The sequence below is a fragment of the Mesoplodon bidens genome (assembly GCF_964165515.1).
Source record: "Mesoplodon bidens genome assembly, chromosome: 10".
Classification (NCBI taxonomy): Eukaryota; Metazoa; Chordata; class Mammalia; order Artiodactyla; family Ziphiidae; genus Mesoplodon; species Mesoplodon bidens.
In genome coordinates, this window is record NC_138172.1 from 40,791,621 (window position 1) to 40,810,758 (window position 19,138).

General features: G+C 46.3%; 1 protein-coding gene across 1 annotated transcript in view; it reads right to left on the minus strand.

Moving 5' to 3' along the window:
• PTPN23 (protein tyrosine phosphatase non-receptor type 23) overlaps nucleotides 1–11,663 on the minus strand; it is a 40,864-nt gene extending 29,201 nt beyond the window's left edge. Inside the window, exons 1-2 of the mRNA XM_081246946.1 lie at nucleotides 11,473–11,663; nucleotides 2,752–2,826 (exon numbers count right to left, since the gene is read on the minus strand). Of these exons, the coding sequence (XP_081103072.1) occupies nucleotides 2,752–2,826; nucleotides 11,473–11,556 (159 nt within the window). The 5' untranslated portion in view covers nucleotides 11,557–11,663. The remainder of the gene's footprint in view (nucleotides 1–2,751; nucleotides 2,827–11,472) is intronic.
• Nucleotides 11,664–19,138: the final 7,475 nt, after the last annotated feature.

A 19,138-nucleotide genomic window follows, 5' to 3' on the forward strand; every position in this document is an offset into this window, starting at 1 on the left:
CCCAATGCTCACTGCAGCACTATTTAAAATAGCCAAGACATGGAAGCAACCAAAATGTCCATCGACAAATGAATGGCTAAAGAAGATGTGGTGTGTGTGTGTGTGTGTGTGTGTGTGTGTATTTATATATATATATATATATATACATATATATATATAAATACACACACACACACACACACACACACATATATATATAATGGAATATTACTCAGCCATATAAAATTATGCCATTTGCAGCAACATGGATGGACCTAGAGATGATCATACCAAGTGAAATCAGACAGAGGAAGACAAATATCATGTTATCACTTATAGGTAGATACGAAAAACTGATACAAATGAACTAATTTACAAAACAGAAACAGACTCACAGACTTAGAAAACAAACTTATGGGCTTCCCTGGTGGCGCAGTGGTTGAGAGTCCGCCTGCCGATGCAGGGGACGCGGGTTCTTGCCCCGGTCCGGGAAGATCCCACATGCCGCGGAGCGGGTGGGCCAGTGAGCCATGGCCCTGGGCCTGCACGTCCGGAGCCTGTGCTCCGCAATGGGAGAGGCCACAACAGTGAGAGGCCCGCGTACCGCAAAAAAAGAAAAGAAAACAAACTTATGATTACCGAAGAGGAAAGGTGGGGGAGGAGGAATATATTAGGAGGTTGAGATTAACCTGTACACACTAATATATATAAAATAGATAATCAGCAAGGACCTACTGTATAGCACAGGCAGCTCTACTCAACACTCTGTAATAACCTACATGGGAAAAGAATCCGAAAAAGAATAGATCTATGTATGTGTATTACTGGATCGGGTTGCTGTACACCTAAAACAAACAAAACGTGGTAAACCAACTATACTCCAACATAAAATAAAAATTTTTTTAAAAAGAAGAGAAAAAAAAGAAATGCCTACTCTATTCCCCTCAGGCCTCGGTGACCTTGGCTGGTGTCACATCCCTAAAGCCTGAGCAGGCTTGGGTCCCGAGGCTGGACTGTCATGGGGCTGAGGGAGCTGGGGAGGATGTGCCGGCAAACGAGCCCCCCCCGCCCCCGCAGACATATAGTGCCTGGTCCCTCTGCACGAAACCACAATCTCCAGATCCAGGTGGGCCCTCCTACAGTTAAACCAAGCCTAGTGTACCGAAAGGATGTTGGACCCTCTGGGCTGAAACAGCTTTGAAAAGTCAGCTGGCCTCTAAGTCTCCTGGTGGGGGGATTCCCACCTCCAGCCTCCTTCCTTAGAGTTACCCCACCTATGTACACCACCACCCTCAGCACAGCGGTTTGGCAGGGGTTGGGATTTGTCTTGGGGGTGAAAGGTAAGGGAGAAGAAGTAATGGAACAGAAGCCTGAAAGGTTCAAAAGGATACATGCACCCCAATGTTCACTGCAGTGCTGTTTACAATAGCCAAGACATGGAAGCAACCTAAATGTCCACCGACAGATGAATAGATAAAGAAGATGTGGTACAGGACTTTCCCTGGTGGCACAGTGGTTAAAAATCCGCCTGCCAATGCAGGGGACACAGGTTCAATCCCTCGTCCAGGAATATTCCACATGCTGTGGAGCAACTAGGCCCATGCGCCACAACTTCTGAGACTGCGCTCTAGAGCCCACGAGCCACAACTACTGAGCCAACGCACTGCAACTACTGAAGTCTGTGCACTCTAGGGCCTGTGTACCACAACTACTGAGCCTGCGTGCTGCAACTACTGAAGCCCGCACGCCTACAGCCCACACTCCACAAGAGAAGCCACCACAATGAGAGGCCCGTGTACCGCAACAAAGAGTAGTCCCCGTATGCTGCAACTAGAGAAAGCCCACGCACAGCAACAAAGACCCAATACAGCCAAAAATAAATAATTTTTTTAAAAAAATGTGCTACATATATACAATGGAATATTACTCAGCCATTAAAAAGAATGAAATAATGTCATGTGCAGCAACATGGATGAACCAGGAGATTATCACACTAAGTGAAGTAAGGCAGACAGAGACAAATATCATATGATATCACTTCTGTGTGGAATCTTTAAAAAATGATACATATGAACTTATCTACAAAACAGAAAAAAACTCACAGACTTATAAAACAAACTTACGGTTACCAAAGGGGAAAGGTGGTGGGAGAAGGATAAACTGGGAGTTTGGGATTGACATATACACACTACTGTATTTAAAATAGATAATCAACAAGGACATACTGTATAGCACAGGGAACTCTACTCAATATTGTATAATAACCTAAATGGGAAGAGAATTTGAAAAAGAACAGATATCTGTATATGTATAACTGAATTACTTTACTGTACACCTGAAACTAACACAACATTGTAAATCAACTATACTCCAATATAAAATAAAACTTAAAGCAAAATTATTAGATAAACCAAGAAAAAAAAATACCACTGCTGTATGCTCACTGATACAGAAATATATCCACAGTATGTTATGTGAAAAAGGCAGGCTACATAGGCAGTATAGGTGGGTACATGGTCCTACTGTGGTTTTCTATAGTATATATAAATAACATTAAAAAAACATATATATATATATACACAAAAAATTGTGAAGAGGGTTTTTTCTTTTGCTTTTTGATTTTAGTATTTTCAAATTTTTCTATCATTAATTTTGCTGCTTTTACAGAGGAAAAACTACTAAATTAAAATAAGAAGACAGTTCTAGGTGGTTTCTTTACTTCCCTATCAAACCAATTCTGTTCACACCTGCATAAAAACAGTATCCTCCTACCTGTCTGAGCAACTCCAGCTTCTTCAGTTCCTCATTGTAGGCTTCTGGATTCTCTCCATAATTCTTCTGGACAAACTAGGGAGAGAGAGAGAAGACTGTAAACCAGGGATAGAGCATACTGCCCTGCTCCCGCTCCTGCCCTCTGAGTCCTCGGCAATCACCAGTCAGGGCTCAGGATAGAGTTCAGTCCCACAACCACGAGCTCATCTCCTGGGCCGCTAGAAACTTGACCTCAATAACGGGACAGCACCAAGATGCTGACTGCGGGAGCCTCCTCCATTGAACAAAATGAAAAAGAAGACTGGACAACCTGACTGGAACACCCTGGCTGGCCCTCATCATGCTGCAGCCCTCTCTCTGAAGCCCAGGACTCTGCCAGCTCAGGAAGCTGGGGAACTCAGCTGGCTGAAATGGGATCCTACTGAGCATTCCAAAATGGGCCACAAATTCAGGCCTCCCTCAAGTACTGGTCCCTGGTGTGTCCTGGGGTCACAATCATAATCCTGACCCAACAGCAAATGTAGTAGGAAGAAGAACCAAAGAAGAGTGGGAGCACAAAGCCTTCTTCACCAGCCCGCCTCCCTGCGGAAAGGGCACCACAGAAGTAAGTGACCTCATTGGTGAGGAAAGGCCTGTGGATGTGTGATGGGAATGACCCAGACAGGGGGAGGGGAGAGAAGGGGGCCCGTAACAGAGAAGGGGCTGGCATGCCTGCCCACAACAGCCTCACCACCTCTTGGACAGTGAGCACACTCACCAGCCTGGGGGCATGGCCTGGACCAAAGGGCCCCTTGTTCACCTAAGATCAACAGACTAAGGCAGCTGGAACTACTCCTGTTGCAGGAGGTCCCGTGGGACAGAGGCCGAAGGGACTGGAGGGATATCTGAGAGTCCTAGAAACAAGGCTTCACCTGACATCGCTGAGAACCTCTGTCCCTGTAGTCACACAATGGTAAAGGGGAGAGAGATGCTGCTCCCTCCGCTCCCAGCAAACTGCCCCTAGAGGAAACCTTCTACCTGTCTCATTCCTCCTCCAAGACCAGCAGCAAACACCTACTGAGCTCCTACCCACAGGCCAGACACTGTGCCAAGTGCCTAATAAGTCACTCAATCCTAACAACAACCCAAAGAAGCAGACATCATCATCGTCACCATTTTACAGATGAGGAAATGAGGAAACTGAGGCACAGAAGTTAAGGCATTTGCCGAGGTCACACAGCACCAATAACTGATGGGGCAGTGACTGAAATCCAGGCATTTGGGCTCCAGAGCCCATATTCTTAACCACACATCAAACCAATCCATTTCTATTTTTTAAACATGGTTCTCATAAAACAAAAATGGGAAGCGAAAATCAATCTCCGGCCACACAGTGAGTCAGTGGAGCAGACAGGTTATTGTTTAAATTCTGATAAAAATCCTCCATGGCTTGGTCACTCCCCCTACTGACCAGAGGAAAGAGGCGGCTGAAGGTTCTAGAGTAAAGGACAGAGACCATCTCTCAGTCAGTCTCTCTATAGCTCACACCTCTGCACAGCTCAAAACAAGGTCTGGTCAGGACCTGAAGGTCACGGCAGAGTCTGAGAAGGAAGGCCCAGCAGCAGGTAGAGCCTGGGCCTTCGCACCCCAGATCAAGAGTAAGATACTAGAAGGCACTGAGAGGACCCCAGCACACCTACAAAACTAACAGCCGGTGGGGGTTGGGAGGATCAGGGAACCTCCAGAGCCCAGCCAGGCTTTGGAGTAGCTGGGTATCCTTTTCTGAGGGAACAATAAGACCTATGAACAGTTTTATGTTGAAAGCATGTCCAGGGTTCAGAGCCACGGCAGGGGGCAAAAAGGCGAGGAAGGAGTTATAAGTGAAAACAATAAAACAGAATGAAAAGACCACTTCCAGAGAGAAATACCAAGACTGAGTAAGTCCTGGTTGTGCCCCTGGGTTGCTTTGAGATCTGGGCTTGGTTTTTCACCTGTAAAATGGAGTTAACATTATCTGCTATGAGGCTTCCCTGGTGGCTCAGTGTTTAAGAATCCACCTGCCAATGCAGGGGACACGGGTTCGATCCCTGGTCCGGGAAGATGCCACATGCCATGGAGCAACTAAGCCCGTGCGCCACAACTACTGAGCCTGTGCTCTAGAGCCACAACTACTGAGCCCACGCACAACAACTACTGAGGCCCACAGGCCTAGAGCCCGTGCTCCGCAACAAGAGAAGCCACTGCAATGAGAAGCCCGTGCACTGCAACGAAGAGTAGCCCCTACTTGCCGCAACTAGAGAAAGACTGCGCATAGCAACAAAGACCCAATGCAGTCAAAAATAAAGAAATTAAATTAAAAAAATTTTTTAAATTATTTTTAAGAATTACCTGCGGGCCTCCCTGGTGGCGCAGTGGTTGAGAGTCCGCCTGCCGATGCAGGGGATACGGGTTCGTGCCCCGGTCTGGGAGGATCCCACATGCCGCGGAGCGGCTGGGCCCGTGAGCCGTGGCCGCTGGGCCTGCGCGTCTAGAGCCTGTGCTCCGCAACGGGAGAGGCCACAGCAGTGAGAGGCCCACATACCGCAAAAAGAAAAAAAAAAAAAAAAAAAAAAAAAAAAAAAAAAAAAAAAAAAAAAAGAATTACCTGCTATGTCTAACTCACAGAGCTGTCATAGGACTTGAGCTATTCACTAAACAGAGAAAGAGGATGCTAAGTTGAAAATACTGTTTACAATATGCCAAGACCTGTACTAGGGACTCACATGCATTAATTCTTGATTCCCACAAGCTTATAAGGTATATTATTAGTCCATGTTACAGGTGAGAAAAATGAGGCCCAGGTTAGTGATGTAATCATTTGTAGCAGCTGAAAGTCACCAACTATTAAGTTGTAAAGGTGGGACCTAAGGCAAGGTCTGTCTGATTCCAACGTCTATACTATTTCCATGACGGTACTCTGCTCTTTTAACGAGCAACAAACGGCCCAGAATTCTGCAGGTAAACTGAGATCACTGGAAACATCCATCCTGGGTCCTGCCATTCTTTCGCAGAGATGAGCAATCGCAGTGCTAGCTCTCTGGGCCAAACTTCCTGATTCTTGACCCAGGGATATTCCTCTTGTGTCACCTTCTCTGGTACTATCACGGTCTCATTCTTCTGTGCATGCTCTTTTTTTTTCCTGGATGATGGGGATGTTTAGCTTCTGCTTTTAATTTGATATAACACCTTAGAATTTCATGGTGCTAATTAAAGCAATAACCCAAGAAGAAAAGGCAATAAAAGGCATCACACCTGTTGGCATTGTATTCATTCACCATGCACATTATATTTCTTTTTTTCTTCATTTGCAGGATTGACTCAAATATGGGGAATGCCTTGGGCTATTCCACACAAAATTAAGTCCCACTTACAGTGTTGTTAATGAATACAATATACGTTTTGCTACTGAATTTCAAGTGAGATTAATTTTATTCAGAGAAGGAAGTATTATTGCCAAGGGAAATCTTCAGCCCCTTGGTATCAGCAAGCCTAAGACCAAATTACAGGCCAAGAGCATCAGGGGGCTTCCCTGGTGGCGCAGTGGTTGAGAGTCCGCCTGCCGATGCAGGGGACATGGGTTTGTGCCCCGGTCCGGGAAGATCCCACATACCGCGGAGGGGCTGGGCCCGTGAGCCATGGCCACTGAGCCTGCGCGTCCGGAGCCTGTGCTCCGCAACGGGAGAGTCCACAACAGTGAGAGGTCCGCGTACCGCAACAACAACAAAAAAAGAGCATCAGGGATGAGAACAGGCATTCATCCTCACCTAGTCTAACCCCTACATAAGACTCAAGGCTTCTCTCCTACACCTCTTCTGACCGGCCCCTCCAACTGCCTGGATAACACTAGTGAGGACGACTCAAGTTACCTCCCCTGGAGGGTGCTAGAACTAGACTAGGTCGCTCAACCTAAGCACTCTCTACACACAAGTATTTATTACTTCCCAAGTAAAGAAGCTGGTGTGAAAGGGATATACGGCTTTTATGTATGAGATTAAAGTCAGAGAAGAATGAACTGAACAATCCAGGTCACCTGCACCTGGAGCCATTCTGCAGTAAACTCGAGTGGGCAGATAGGCTCAAGCAGACCGGCTCAGTGATTCCAAATCTGTGATAAGAGATAAGACAGGTCACCACCAAAGGCAACTGGCAACATCCTGTGCTCCTCACTGCTGAGGAGCCAGGCACTTTTAGGCCTCTGGTCATCTCATTTCCCCATCTATGTGTGGGATAAGTTTTTCAAGAGTGAGCTATCCCATAAGAAATCTGGAAGGGGAAAAAAACTCCACAAACCTGAAAACCAGACTCTACCTACATGAGAATAAGATGAACAGTAAGAAAAGGCAACAAGAGTGTACACTGTGGCACAGGTCAACCGAGTGAGGGGAGCGGTAAGATCTGTCTGAATTTGAAGGAGGGTGGTACAATTGCCGGCAGCTAAAGGGACCCCGAGAAAGTACGGTTCAACCTGGGTGATGAAGAGGAGGAAAGGAATTCCAGTAAGGACTGGAACAAGGACAACGACCAGGAAAAGAGGCTGAAAGTTCCTATGGGAGGCCTGGTAAGACTGAAGTGTGAAAGGCAGGCTGAAGCGAAGTGGTGGCAGGCCTTGAACAGCAGACAGTTTCTCTGGAGTAACCTGGTGGGAAAGTGGAGACTTAGAGAGATCAACCCAGCCAGCGAGGGAAGAGGGGAGAGGCCAAGAAGCCACTTGGTTGCTAGGGTGGCTACCTATGGTACATGTGTCCTTGAGGATGGTTTACTATGTGGATCACTAGAAGGTAAGCTCCATGAGGGCAGAGATTTTTGTCATCACATACAGCCCTGAATTCTCAGGGCTGGCACATAATAGTCACTCAATAACTATTTGTTCAATGAATGAATCAGGGATGGATGTAGCACCTGAGTCCAAGTGAGCCTGACCTGAGCTCAAGTGCAGTTGGTTAAGGGCAGGTGTTTGGGACCACAGGAGGAAAGAACTTCAAACATGAACATGTGTGGCCAAATCGCTCACTGATGAAGAGCACAGAGTCATCCTTCATCAGTTTCCAGTGAGTTAGCACTCTGGGCTCCAAAACACAGGTATGGTACAGGGCTAGCAGCATTTCCCCACTAAAAAATTATGTGGGTCCAGGTATCCCAACCTAAAACTTGGCACTGCCGTTCAAAACCAGCTTGCTGTTCTCCTGGCTCTTATTTCACATTATTCCATAATTGAAGGCATATCCATCAGGAATGAAAACCAGTACTAACCATTATGAAAGGTTTTTTTCAAAGGCCCAGCTCTCACAAATAAAGAAACCCTTTACCTTCTTGAAAAACTCCTATTCATTCTTCAAAACCCACCTCCTTGGCAAGCCTCCCCTGATGGCCCCTCCTTAGGCTGGTACTTCTGTACACACTGCACATTATTTCTATTCTTCCACTGATGTCACAATCTAATTTTTAAATCTCCTCTACCAAACTATGTATTCCATGAAAAAAAGGACTCTTATTCATCTGTATTTCAGGACTCCGCATGGTGCTCAACAGACTGACCTCAACAGAACCATTTTCATTCTACTATCCTAAATTAAATTCTACTCCTAAGCTCTAAGTCATTGGTGAAGGTTCCTGTAGGTCGGAGCAAGGGTAGGAAAGGACAAGGGTACCAGTGGCAGAAGGTTAAGCGTGGGTTCTAGGGTTGGGGACAGGAGTCCTGGTCAGGGAGAGTTCCCAGCTGCAGTGGCTACTGTAGTCTCCTCTGCAGGAAGACAGTTCCAGAGTACCTGAAGCAGTTGGCCACCCACAAGATTGCTATTCCTTTTCAGTGGGTTCATGTAAACCATGCAACAATTTTAACCTATCAAATAAATGGTGTATCTTTCCCCAACCACAACATAAGGAAACAAAGAAAAAGAGCAGATGTCTAGGAAATGAATTTTTCCTCAGCATCTGATACCACCTTAGTAAATGGCTGAGTAACTCCTCCCATGGAGGCCCAGGGGCTCCCAGGAGATCACTGCTCACATAATACCTTGTGGGCTAGGTGTAAGTGACAAGAGCATCAGAGGCTAAGTTCAAACAAAAAGATCTCCAAGGAGTTCCTGGACTAAGATTTTATCCACTGGATTTCCATAAATTTATGGTCACCATCTCTTAATTCCCTCTCAACTGTCAGTCATCTGAGAAACATTTTCCTGCATGCCAACTATGAAAAAGGGACCCTGCTAGGTTCTGAGGAGCAGGGAGATGCCTCTCAGGTTACTTACAATAGAACAGCGGGGTTAAAACATAGCGCACGTGGGCTTACCTGGTGGCGCAGTGGTTGAGAGCCCGCCTGCCGGTGCAGGGGACACGGGTTCGTGCCCCGGTCCAGGAAGATCCCACATGCCGCGGAGCGGCTGGGCCCATAAGCCATGGCTGCTGAGCCTGCGCGTCTGGAGCCTGTGCTCCACAACGGGAGAGGCCACAACAGTGAGAGGCCCGCGTACCGCAAAAAAAAAAAAAAAAAAAAAAAAAAAAACCATAGCGCAGGGCCTCCCTGGTGGCGCAGTGGTTGAGAGTCCGCCTGCCGATGCAGGGGATACGGGTTCGTGCCCCGGTCTGGGAGGATCCCATATGCCGCGGAGCGGCTGGGCCCGTGAGCCATGGCCGCTGGGCCTGCGCATCCGGAGCCTGTGCTCCGCAACGGGAGAGGCCACAACAGTGAGAGGCCCGCATACCGCAAAAAAAAAAAAAAAGAAAAAAAAAAAAACCATAGCGCACGTAACCGTCACTAGGAAAAGGATAAAAAGAGTGAGGAATTCAGAGAAGGGAAAGATTAATCCAGATGAAAGACTTGTGGATGAGACAGAGCTTAAACTGGGCCTTGAAAGACTGACAGAACCAATAAATAGAGATTAAAGAAGAGCCCCATCGGGACTTCTCTGGTGGTCCAGTGGTTGAGACTTCGCCTTCCAATGCAGAGGGGGGCAGGTTCAATCCCTGGTCGGGGAGCTGAGATCCTGCGTGCCTCGGGGCCAGGGGGCCAAGACGTGAAGCATAGGCAATACTGTGACAAATTCAATAAAGACTTTAGAAGTGGTTCACGTCAAAAAAAATAAAAATTAAAAAAAAAGAAGAGCCCCATCCCCACCCCAGAGGGCAAAGATGTGAGCTCTTCTGGGTGGGAGGAATTCCACAACCAAAGGCACAGAAGAGCAAACATACAGAGAATGTTAAGGGAACAGCAAGTAGCTGTGAACAGAATCTGGGATACTTGTATCAGAAGCACGTAGATCAAGCACATCCTGAAAAAATGATGAAAGAACTGGGGTAGGTCAGAGAGTACTCTGAATGGGTTACGGTTGAACTAGAAAACAAAGTTTTGTTGTTTTAGAAAAATTCACCTAATTGAATTAAAAGAGCAGATGGAAGATAAACCCAGTGGATAAAATCTTAGCCCAGGAACTCCTTGGAGATCTTTTTGTTTAAACTTAGCCTCTGATGCTCTTGTCACCTACACCTAGCCCACAAGGTATTATGTGAGCAGCGATCTCCCTGGGAGCCCCTGGGCCTCCATGAGAGGAGTTACCAAACTCTGGGAAGGAGGTAACAAAATTTTGGAGTTTTAGATCAATTAATCTAATTTCCTGGTTTTACAAATGAGGGAAAAGATGCCCAAAGAGATTAAATGATGGACTCAAAGGGATACAAACTGTTAGTGTCTGAATTGAGGCAGTGGCAGTGTCAAGAGAGAATGGGAGAGCTTCTTCGGAAACTACTTCTCAGTCTATTTTCTTTGTCCTATTTTTTTTCTCAAGCACCTTACTGAATGGTACTAAAACCACAAGGATGTCAACCTGCAAGAGCCTCCTGGTTGTTCCTTTTCACTACTGCTCTGACCCCCAATGCTACCAGGTGGTCATTCCCAAGGCAGCAGATGTCTCAGAGGGCATCTGATGCTCAGTCGACACACGTGGCCCCGCTTTGTACCAGCCACACCTGATCACGCCACAGCGATCCCTTGCCTCCATCAGCGCCAAACCTGCCAGTCTCTTCCGTCCAACTGAAGGTTCAACAAATGACTCCTAAAGTCTCTCCGGAAGCTACAACACTGTTTATCCCCTCTGGGCAGTCGTGAAAGGCAGTAACCCTTCCCCAAATGACACGGAACTGTATCTTCTGGTCCAAAGGGTCTCCAGATTAGGGTTCTTCTTCTGAGGAGACCAGACAAAATGGCACCAAGTGTCAGAGAGACTCCAATCGCAGAGGTCAGGCATTCCTGTGGCTCACGGAGCTCCCGTCTTAAAACACATCCTGAGCCATCCTCAGCGTCTGTCCCAGTCCGGTCGTGGACAGACAGCGCACCGAGGGCCGGGCACAGCCTTTCCACCCAGCCGTTCAGGGAGGGCCGCCCACCGCTCCCCGCAGGGCGGTCCTGGCGTGGATTAGGGGCGGAGCAGAACGAGGTCCACAGCGTCACACCGAGGAAGTGAGGTGCCTGGATGGGAATCTTGGATGGCCGAGGAGACAGCGGGTGCTACCCGGGGCCTGCGGGCGCGCAGGGGTGGGCTGGGGTGAGATGGGGGTGGGCCAAGCTAAGGAAAGCCAGCGGAGGCCCCTCCTGGCCTCACCCGACGTCGCGACAGGGCCTGGGGAGATGATGGACGCACAGGGGGCGTCCCGCGCCGGCAGACGACAGAGATACGCGGGAGAAGGGGGGCGGGGAGGAGGCGCACTCACCTTCTTCACGGCCGGCTGAAAGTGGAAGTCACCGGCCTCTTTCAGGTCCAGCCAAATCATAGGCATGCGGGGCACAGCCTCCATGGCGGCTGCCGCCCGCCGGCCACTCGGCCGCTCCCCTAGCTTTTCCAGGTACTAGCTCAGCTGTATGCACCGCGCCGCCCCTCCACGCCGGAAGTCCCTGGTCACGCTGGGATAAAAGAATGCCCCCACGGCCTGCTGGGAGATGCGGTCCCCGCCCGCACAGCCTTTCGCGCAGGCTCATCTTCCATTGCGCATGCTCAGCCTCCTCCACTGGGCGTGTGTAGAGGGCAAATCTCCAGCCCGAGGCGAAAGGGTTTCTGGGAGTAGTAGTCTACCTGCACTTAAATGCCAGGCAGGGTGGTCACTGGTTTCTTCCTCCTGGGCGAAGTAGACCTGCTGGATTGACTCTGGCCCGAGGTGCTCCGCACTCAGGGAAAGGGCGTAAAAGAACGTAACCGTGAACTTGTAGACTTAAGTAGTGTCGAGGGCCTTGGTAGATGGGGTTAGGTGCGGTGGTAGAGATAACATGGCGGCAGGCCACCCAGAAGAGGTGACTTAAAAACTGAGCCTTGGGGTAGGGGCCTCCAGGCCAAGAGGGAGACAGGGCTAGGAAGAGAGCAAGAGGTTTCATTCCAGGTGTCGAGGTTTGGAACAGAGGAATGACTGGTTGGAGACTGGCACACTCGGTCCAGCCTGTAAGGCCGGGCACTGCCTAAGAGACGGGCATGTCCGTTTGTGATGATGAGATAAGAAGGCGTAGATGGTGTGTAAAGAGGAAAAAAAAAAAAAAAAAGAGGCCTAGAGCAATGTGGGTAGATGGGGGTGGGGATGAATATATACGGCCACGGGAGTACCTTTCAGACTGTCTGGAAGCGGACCAGGGAGAAGAGAACAGCTATTGCCTTTGAAGAGGTAACCTGTAGAGAAGGGATTTAAAACTCATGTATATATTACCTAGCTTTAAAAACAAATAAGATGTAGAATGGTTTGTTAGATAGGGCAAAAGTGGAAGCAAGGAAGTCAGTGAGGAGCCTTTTGTAGTCTTGCAGGAGACAAATGATGTCAGGTTGGGGCAAAGGGAGATGAAACGTGGGCAGATTTGAGAAATGTTTTGGAAAAAAGTATCAGAACTTGGGGTGAATGGATGTAGGGGGTTGAGAATATAAAAGATTATTGCCAAGTTTCTAGTTGGTATAGCTGGGTGGCTCCACGACTGTTTGCCGACATGGGAAAATGCGGAGAGGAACAGGTTTGGAAGGGAAGAGCAAAGGTTCAGGGCTGTTTCTGTTAAGCAGGATATAGATGCCCTTATGTTGTTCAAGAGAAGATGTGGAGGGCTACCCTGGTGGCGCAGTGGTTGAGAGTCCGCCTGCCGATGCAGGGGACACAGGTTTGTGCCCCGGTCCGGGAGGATCCCACATGCCGCACAGCGGCTAGGCCCGTGAGCCATGGCCACTGAGCCTGCGCGTCCGGAGCCTGTGCTCCGCAACGGGAGAGGCCACAACAGTGAGAGGCCTGTGTATCGCAAAAAAAAAAAAAAAAGAGAAGATGTGGAGGAGACCACGGGATGTGTGATCTGGGCTCAGAAGAGGGTGCTCATCCATAATCAAGGGCCCAGGTCCCCTTTGCAATCAAGGACCTTCATGCCAGTTGGAGTTAGAGCAAAAGAAAATGCAAGTACACCAATGTTCACAGCAGCATTATTTACAATAGCCAGAAGGTGGAAATAAACCAAATGTCCATCAACAGATGAATGGATAAACAAAATGTAGTATAACATACACTGAACTATTTTATTCAGCCTTAGAAAGGAAGGAAATTTGGATATTGGGTTGGCCAAAAAGTTTGTTCAGGTTCTGTAACATCTTAGGGAAAAACCCGAACAAACTTTTTGGCTAACCCAGTACATGCCACAATATAACTGAACCTTGAACACATGATGCTAAGTGAAATAAGTCAGATACAAAATGGCAAATATTGTTTGATTCCACTTAAATCAGTTAACTATAAGTAGTCAAATTTGTAAAAATAAAAAGTAGAATGGTGATTGCTCAGGGACTGGGAGGAGGAGGGAATGGGGAATTAGTATTCAGTGGGTACAGGGTTTCAGAATGGGATGATGAAAAAGTTCTGGAGATGGATGGTGGTGATGGTTGCACAACAATGTGAATGTACTTAGTGCCACTGAACTGTACACTTAAAAATGGCTAAAATGGTAGACTTTATGTTAGGTATATTTTACCACAATAAAATCTTTAAAAAAAATCCAAGACCTGGGACTTCTCTGGTGGTCCAATGGGTAAGACTCCGCGCTGCCAATGCAGAGGGTCCGGGTTCGATGCCTGGTCAGGGAACTAGATCCCACATGCTGCAACTAAGAGTTCGCATTCCGCAACTAAGAAGTCCACATTGCTGCAACTAAAGATCCCGCATGCCACAACAAAGATCCTGCATGCCTCAACGAAGACCTGGCACAGCCAAAAATAAATAAATACTTTTAAAAAACGCAAGACCTTACAGATAATTTTTTTAAGGAAAAAGAAAAATTTACCAGCATCTTAGAAGAGCTCGTATCTGGAGGACCTTCTTGGGGTCACCTGCTCAGAGGTGGAAGAATTGAGGATAAGACCACAGTCAGAGGTTAAGGTGTCAGCAGGGTTAGTTTATTCTGAGGCCTTGCTTCTTGGTTTGTAGGTGGATGTCTTCTGCCCACGTCTTCACATGGTCTTCCTTCTGTGAACATCTCTGTCCTAATGTCTTCTTATAAGGACACCAGTCATATTGGATTAGGGCCCACCCTCATGACCTCATGTTAACTTAATTACTTCTTTATAGATTCCATCTCCAAATAGTCACACTCTGAGGTACTGGGGGTTATTACCTCAACATATGAATTTTGGAGGACACAATTCAGCCTGTAACATATGGTCTCAGTGACATGAAGGCAATTGGCATGAGAGGCATCAAAGACCAAGAGGTCCTGTGAGGGAGCCTTGAATCCTGAGGCAATGGAATGAAGATGGGCCGGTGGAGGTGAGACAGCAGAAAGGATGCCTCTGGGTTAAGGGTGCCCTCCTTATGCACATAGTTCCTCACATAGATGGGCAGAGTTGGGAGTTTGGGGAGATCTAAGACTCACTAGTACTGGGGAAGGGTAGGCCCTGTCACAAGGGGGCAGCAAATACCCCATTCAGCCAGGTCAGTACACCCCTTTCTCAAGACAACCCTCCTGTCAGAATTGGAATGACCTCAGAGACACACAGACATCCTCCCTCATTTAATCGATGTGGATCCATTTTACTGATGTGGAAACTGAGGCCTGCATTGGGGAGTGGACCACTCAAGTCTCCCAGCAAGTGGATAAAGAGTCCAGGCTGGGCCTGGGTCTCCTCCCTTCTAGTTCATTTATTCAATTAATATTTATTCAACACCCACTGCGCCCTATGTGCTGTTCTAGGCACTGTTGAATAAAACAGGCAAAGATCTCTGCCCTCATGAGGTTACAATCTAATGAGGAGAGATAGATATTAACACAATAAAAAATATACAGTGTATGAGATGGCAGAAACTGCTATGGTAAAAAGAAAATGCGGAGAAAGGGTGGGAATATGAGAAGGAGGACTTTTACAATTTTATATCTTTTATATTGGGTGGTCACAGAAGGCTTCACTGAAAAGATACTATTTGAGCAAAGATCTGAAGGACGTGAAGGAGCAAGCCAGGGGCATAGCTAGGGGAAGAGTGTTCTAGAAAGAGAGAATAGCAAATGCAAAGTCCCTGAGCCAAGACTGTCCCTGCCATGCCTGAAGGACAGCAAGGAGGCCAGAGTGGCTTAGGTAGAGTGAGTGTGGAAAAGAGCAGTAAATGGGTTCAGAGAGGTAATGGGTAGGGGTTGCAGATGGCGTAGAGTCTCTCAAAAACTGTAATGAGGATTTGGGCTTTTCCTTGGATGACCTGGGGAACCATGGGAGGATTTGGAACGGAGGAGGGATAAATCTGATGTAAGTTTAAGGGTTCTACTGGCTGCTGTATTGATCGACTGTGGAAGGGAGTGGTGACTAGGAGGAAGGGCCCTTAACTGGGGTTGTGGATTCCCAGGACACTATTTAGGCCCTAGAGAGGGGAGGGCGGAGACAGGAAAACTGCACCACTCAGATCCTCCTTCAGGGTCTTTTTAGGGGGTCTGGAATACGGACACATACAGGAAGCATGTGAGGGGGGCTTGAAAAAGAAATATACCACAGGGGCAGCATTGGGGTGGGGTTTGTTGGGCTTAGGCCAGCCAAAGAGGCCAAATTACCTCTATAGAATAGGGTGGGGCGAGTGTGAACCCAGAGGGGGCAGAGAGCCTCATGGGGTTGGTAAGGAGTGAAGGCTTCCTGGGAGAAGAGAGGTGATCCATAGGCTCAGTGCAATTCCTCTCAAGTTCCCAATGTTTTGGTGTGTGGAAGTTGTGTGGAAGTTGACAAGCTGTTTCTCAAATTTATATGGAAAAGCAAAGGCCTGAGAAGTCTTAAAGAGGAGAAACAAAATGAGAAGCCCTGTTCCACCAGATGTGTAGTCCTGTTAGAAAGCTGAGTAGGGCTTCCCTGGTGGTGCAGTGGTTAAGAATCTGCCTGCCAGTGCAGGGGACATGGGTTCGAGCCCTGGTCTGGGAAGATCCCACATGCTGCGGAGCAACTAAGCCCGTGCACCACAACTTCTGAGCCTGCACTCTAGAGCCCACAAGCCACAACTACTGAGCCTGCACGCCACAACTACTGAAGCCTGTGCGCCTAGAGCCCGTGCTCTGCAACAAAGAGAAGCCACCGCAATGAGAAGCCTGTGCACTGCAACGAAGAGTAGCCCCCACTCACCACAACTAAAGAAAGCCCTCACCCAGCAATGAAGACCCAATGCTGCCAAAAATAAATAAATAAATAAATTTATATAAAAAAAAGAAAGAAAGCTGAGTAATTGGAACAATGTGGGTATTTGCTCAAGAACACATTAGACCATCAGAGAACCCAGAAACAGAACCCACGTCCACTTAATGGACTCTAGAGGTGGTATTGCAAGCCAGTAAGGAAAGGAGGTACTAGTGAATACGTGATGCAAGTCAGTTGGTCATCCAGAGGAAAAAAATTAAATTGGAGTCTGTTATGGGTTGAATTGTATCCCCCCCCAACCAAAAGCTATGTTGAAGTCCTAACCCCTAGGGATCTGTGAATGTGACCTTATTTGGAAATAGGGTCTTTGCAGATATAATCAAATTAAGATGAGATAATACTGGATTAGGGTGGGCCCTAATCCAATGACTGGTGTCCTTAACAGAAGAAATTCTGCCTCAAGATGCCCATATCAACTCATGCCTGAGTCTCTGACGTGCTGGCCTGTCCTACAAATTTTGGACTTGTGAAACCCCACAATCACCTGAGCCAATTCCTTAAAAGTAACTCTGTCTGTCTATCTATCAACTATCTGTCTCCTATTGGTTCTGTTTTTCTGGAAAACCCTGACTGATAGAGAGCCTACTCCACACCATATTTCCAGTAGTATTTGAAGTCAGGAGAGCGGTCATCCTTGTGGGCTGGGGGAGAGAAGTGACTGGAAGTGGGGGACACAAGAAAAGCTTGTGGGATCTTATGAATATTCTGTCTGTTGATCAATCAGGATGCTAGTTATAGGAGTTTGTTTACTTACTCCTGTAAGAGGTAAATAAACCAAGCTGTACACTTCTCTTTTGTGTTTTTGTATATATGTTACAGTTTAATAAAAAAAATGTTAACATAAGAAGATAATTCCAGGTATATTAAGGACCGAAATGAGAAAGACAAATATCTCTAACTTTTAAAAAGTAGATACAGGAGAATATCTTTACAAAGTTGACTAGGGAAGAATTTCTTAAACAAGCAATAAAAAGCACTAGCCATGAAGGAAGATCAATAAATTAAATTTCACTTAAGAACTTCTGTTGAGCAAAAGACATCATAAAACACAGGAACCAACTTAAGAGGCTTCACCTGCCAAATCTGAGACAATTTGAGCATCAAAATAAAATAAGGATAGTAAGAGATTATAACCCATCAAATAAAATAATACATGAACTTACACAGGTTTAAATAAATAATTGGGGGAGAGGACAAAAGCTCTTCTCTGCAGTAGAAAGCCAACTACTTGATGTACAAGGAAGGATGAAATTAGAAAACCACTATTCAGCAACCACGATATTAATAATTCAGGGAAAACCATCAATGGATGTAAAACTAATGGACTTGAGAAGTAAAGTAACAGGATAATTACAAAGTCCCACAGTATCTCCCCACATATACTTATTATTACAAAGGGAAAAATAGTAACTTTATATGGAGAACCTTGAAAGACCTCACCCTAACCTAAGGGATGAAATTTACTATCACCAGCAATGGGATAAACACACATCATGTACCTCCTGGTATGATGCACTGAGAAGGACACAGCATCAAAAATTACCTTAATATAATAGTGAATAAACACTAGACAAACATAAGCCGAGGAATGGTCCACAAATGTTATGAAACACAATGATATATTGTTCTAGACTAACGGACACTAAAGAGACCTAACAACTGAAAATAACACATGATATGGGATTTTCTTTTGCTCTAAAGGGCATTACTAACACAAATGATGAAATCTGAATAAGGTCTGTACGTCAGATAATGGTAGTGTATCAGTGTTAATTGCCTGATTCTGAGATTTGTTCAGTGGTTATGATTACATAGAATGTTCTTGTTTTTAGGAAATATACACTGAAGTATTTAGGCATAAAAAGGCATCATTCTGCCGCTACCCTTTACTCTCAAGTGTCTTGTGGGGAGGGGAGGGGAGAAGGGAGAATATGCATGTGTGTATTTTATATATAATATAACATATATATATATGAAAGAGAGAGAGAAGAAGGGAGGGAGGGAGAGAGAAAAGGAAAACAGGAAGATGGAAATGTGGTAAAATGTTAACATTTGGGGAATTTGAGTAAAGTATATGAAGGAATTCTTTGCACTACTTTTGCAACTTTTCTGTGTAAGTCCAAAATCATGGCAAAAGAAAAAAGTTAAAAGAAAAACAAAGAAAGTGGAAAGATAAGACCAAATTGGGAGAAGATATTTGTGAGACATAAGCAAGAAAAGTTTACCATCTAGAATATGTAAAAACTCTCAAGAGTTCTCAAGAAAGACAAACAACTCAATAGAAAAATGGCAACTTGTATGGCAACTTACAGAAACAGCCAAAAATGTATGGAAAGGTGTCAAACCTCATCAGTAACCAGAAAAATGCAAACCCAAACCACAATGAAAGTTCACTTTGTACTCATGGGATGAATGAGTATACATTAGTCAAAAATAAGTGTTGGTGAGGACATGGAGCAACAGGAACTCTCATCCCCTGCAGATGGGATGTAAATTCGTGCCACCACTTTGGAAAACTGGCATTATTTAGTCGTGTTGACACTGTGAACAAAGAATGTCACCTGCCAATTCAGTAAACAAAGGATGTTGTGGCCATAAAGCCATCAGCCACTGCAGCCCCCGACTGTGTGCCGAGGGGATTCAGGATGGAGAAAAACAGGATACTGGCCCTGGATAATTAAGGTGCCTATCAAAGGAATGATTTCAATAAGCCC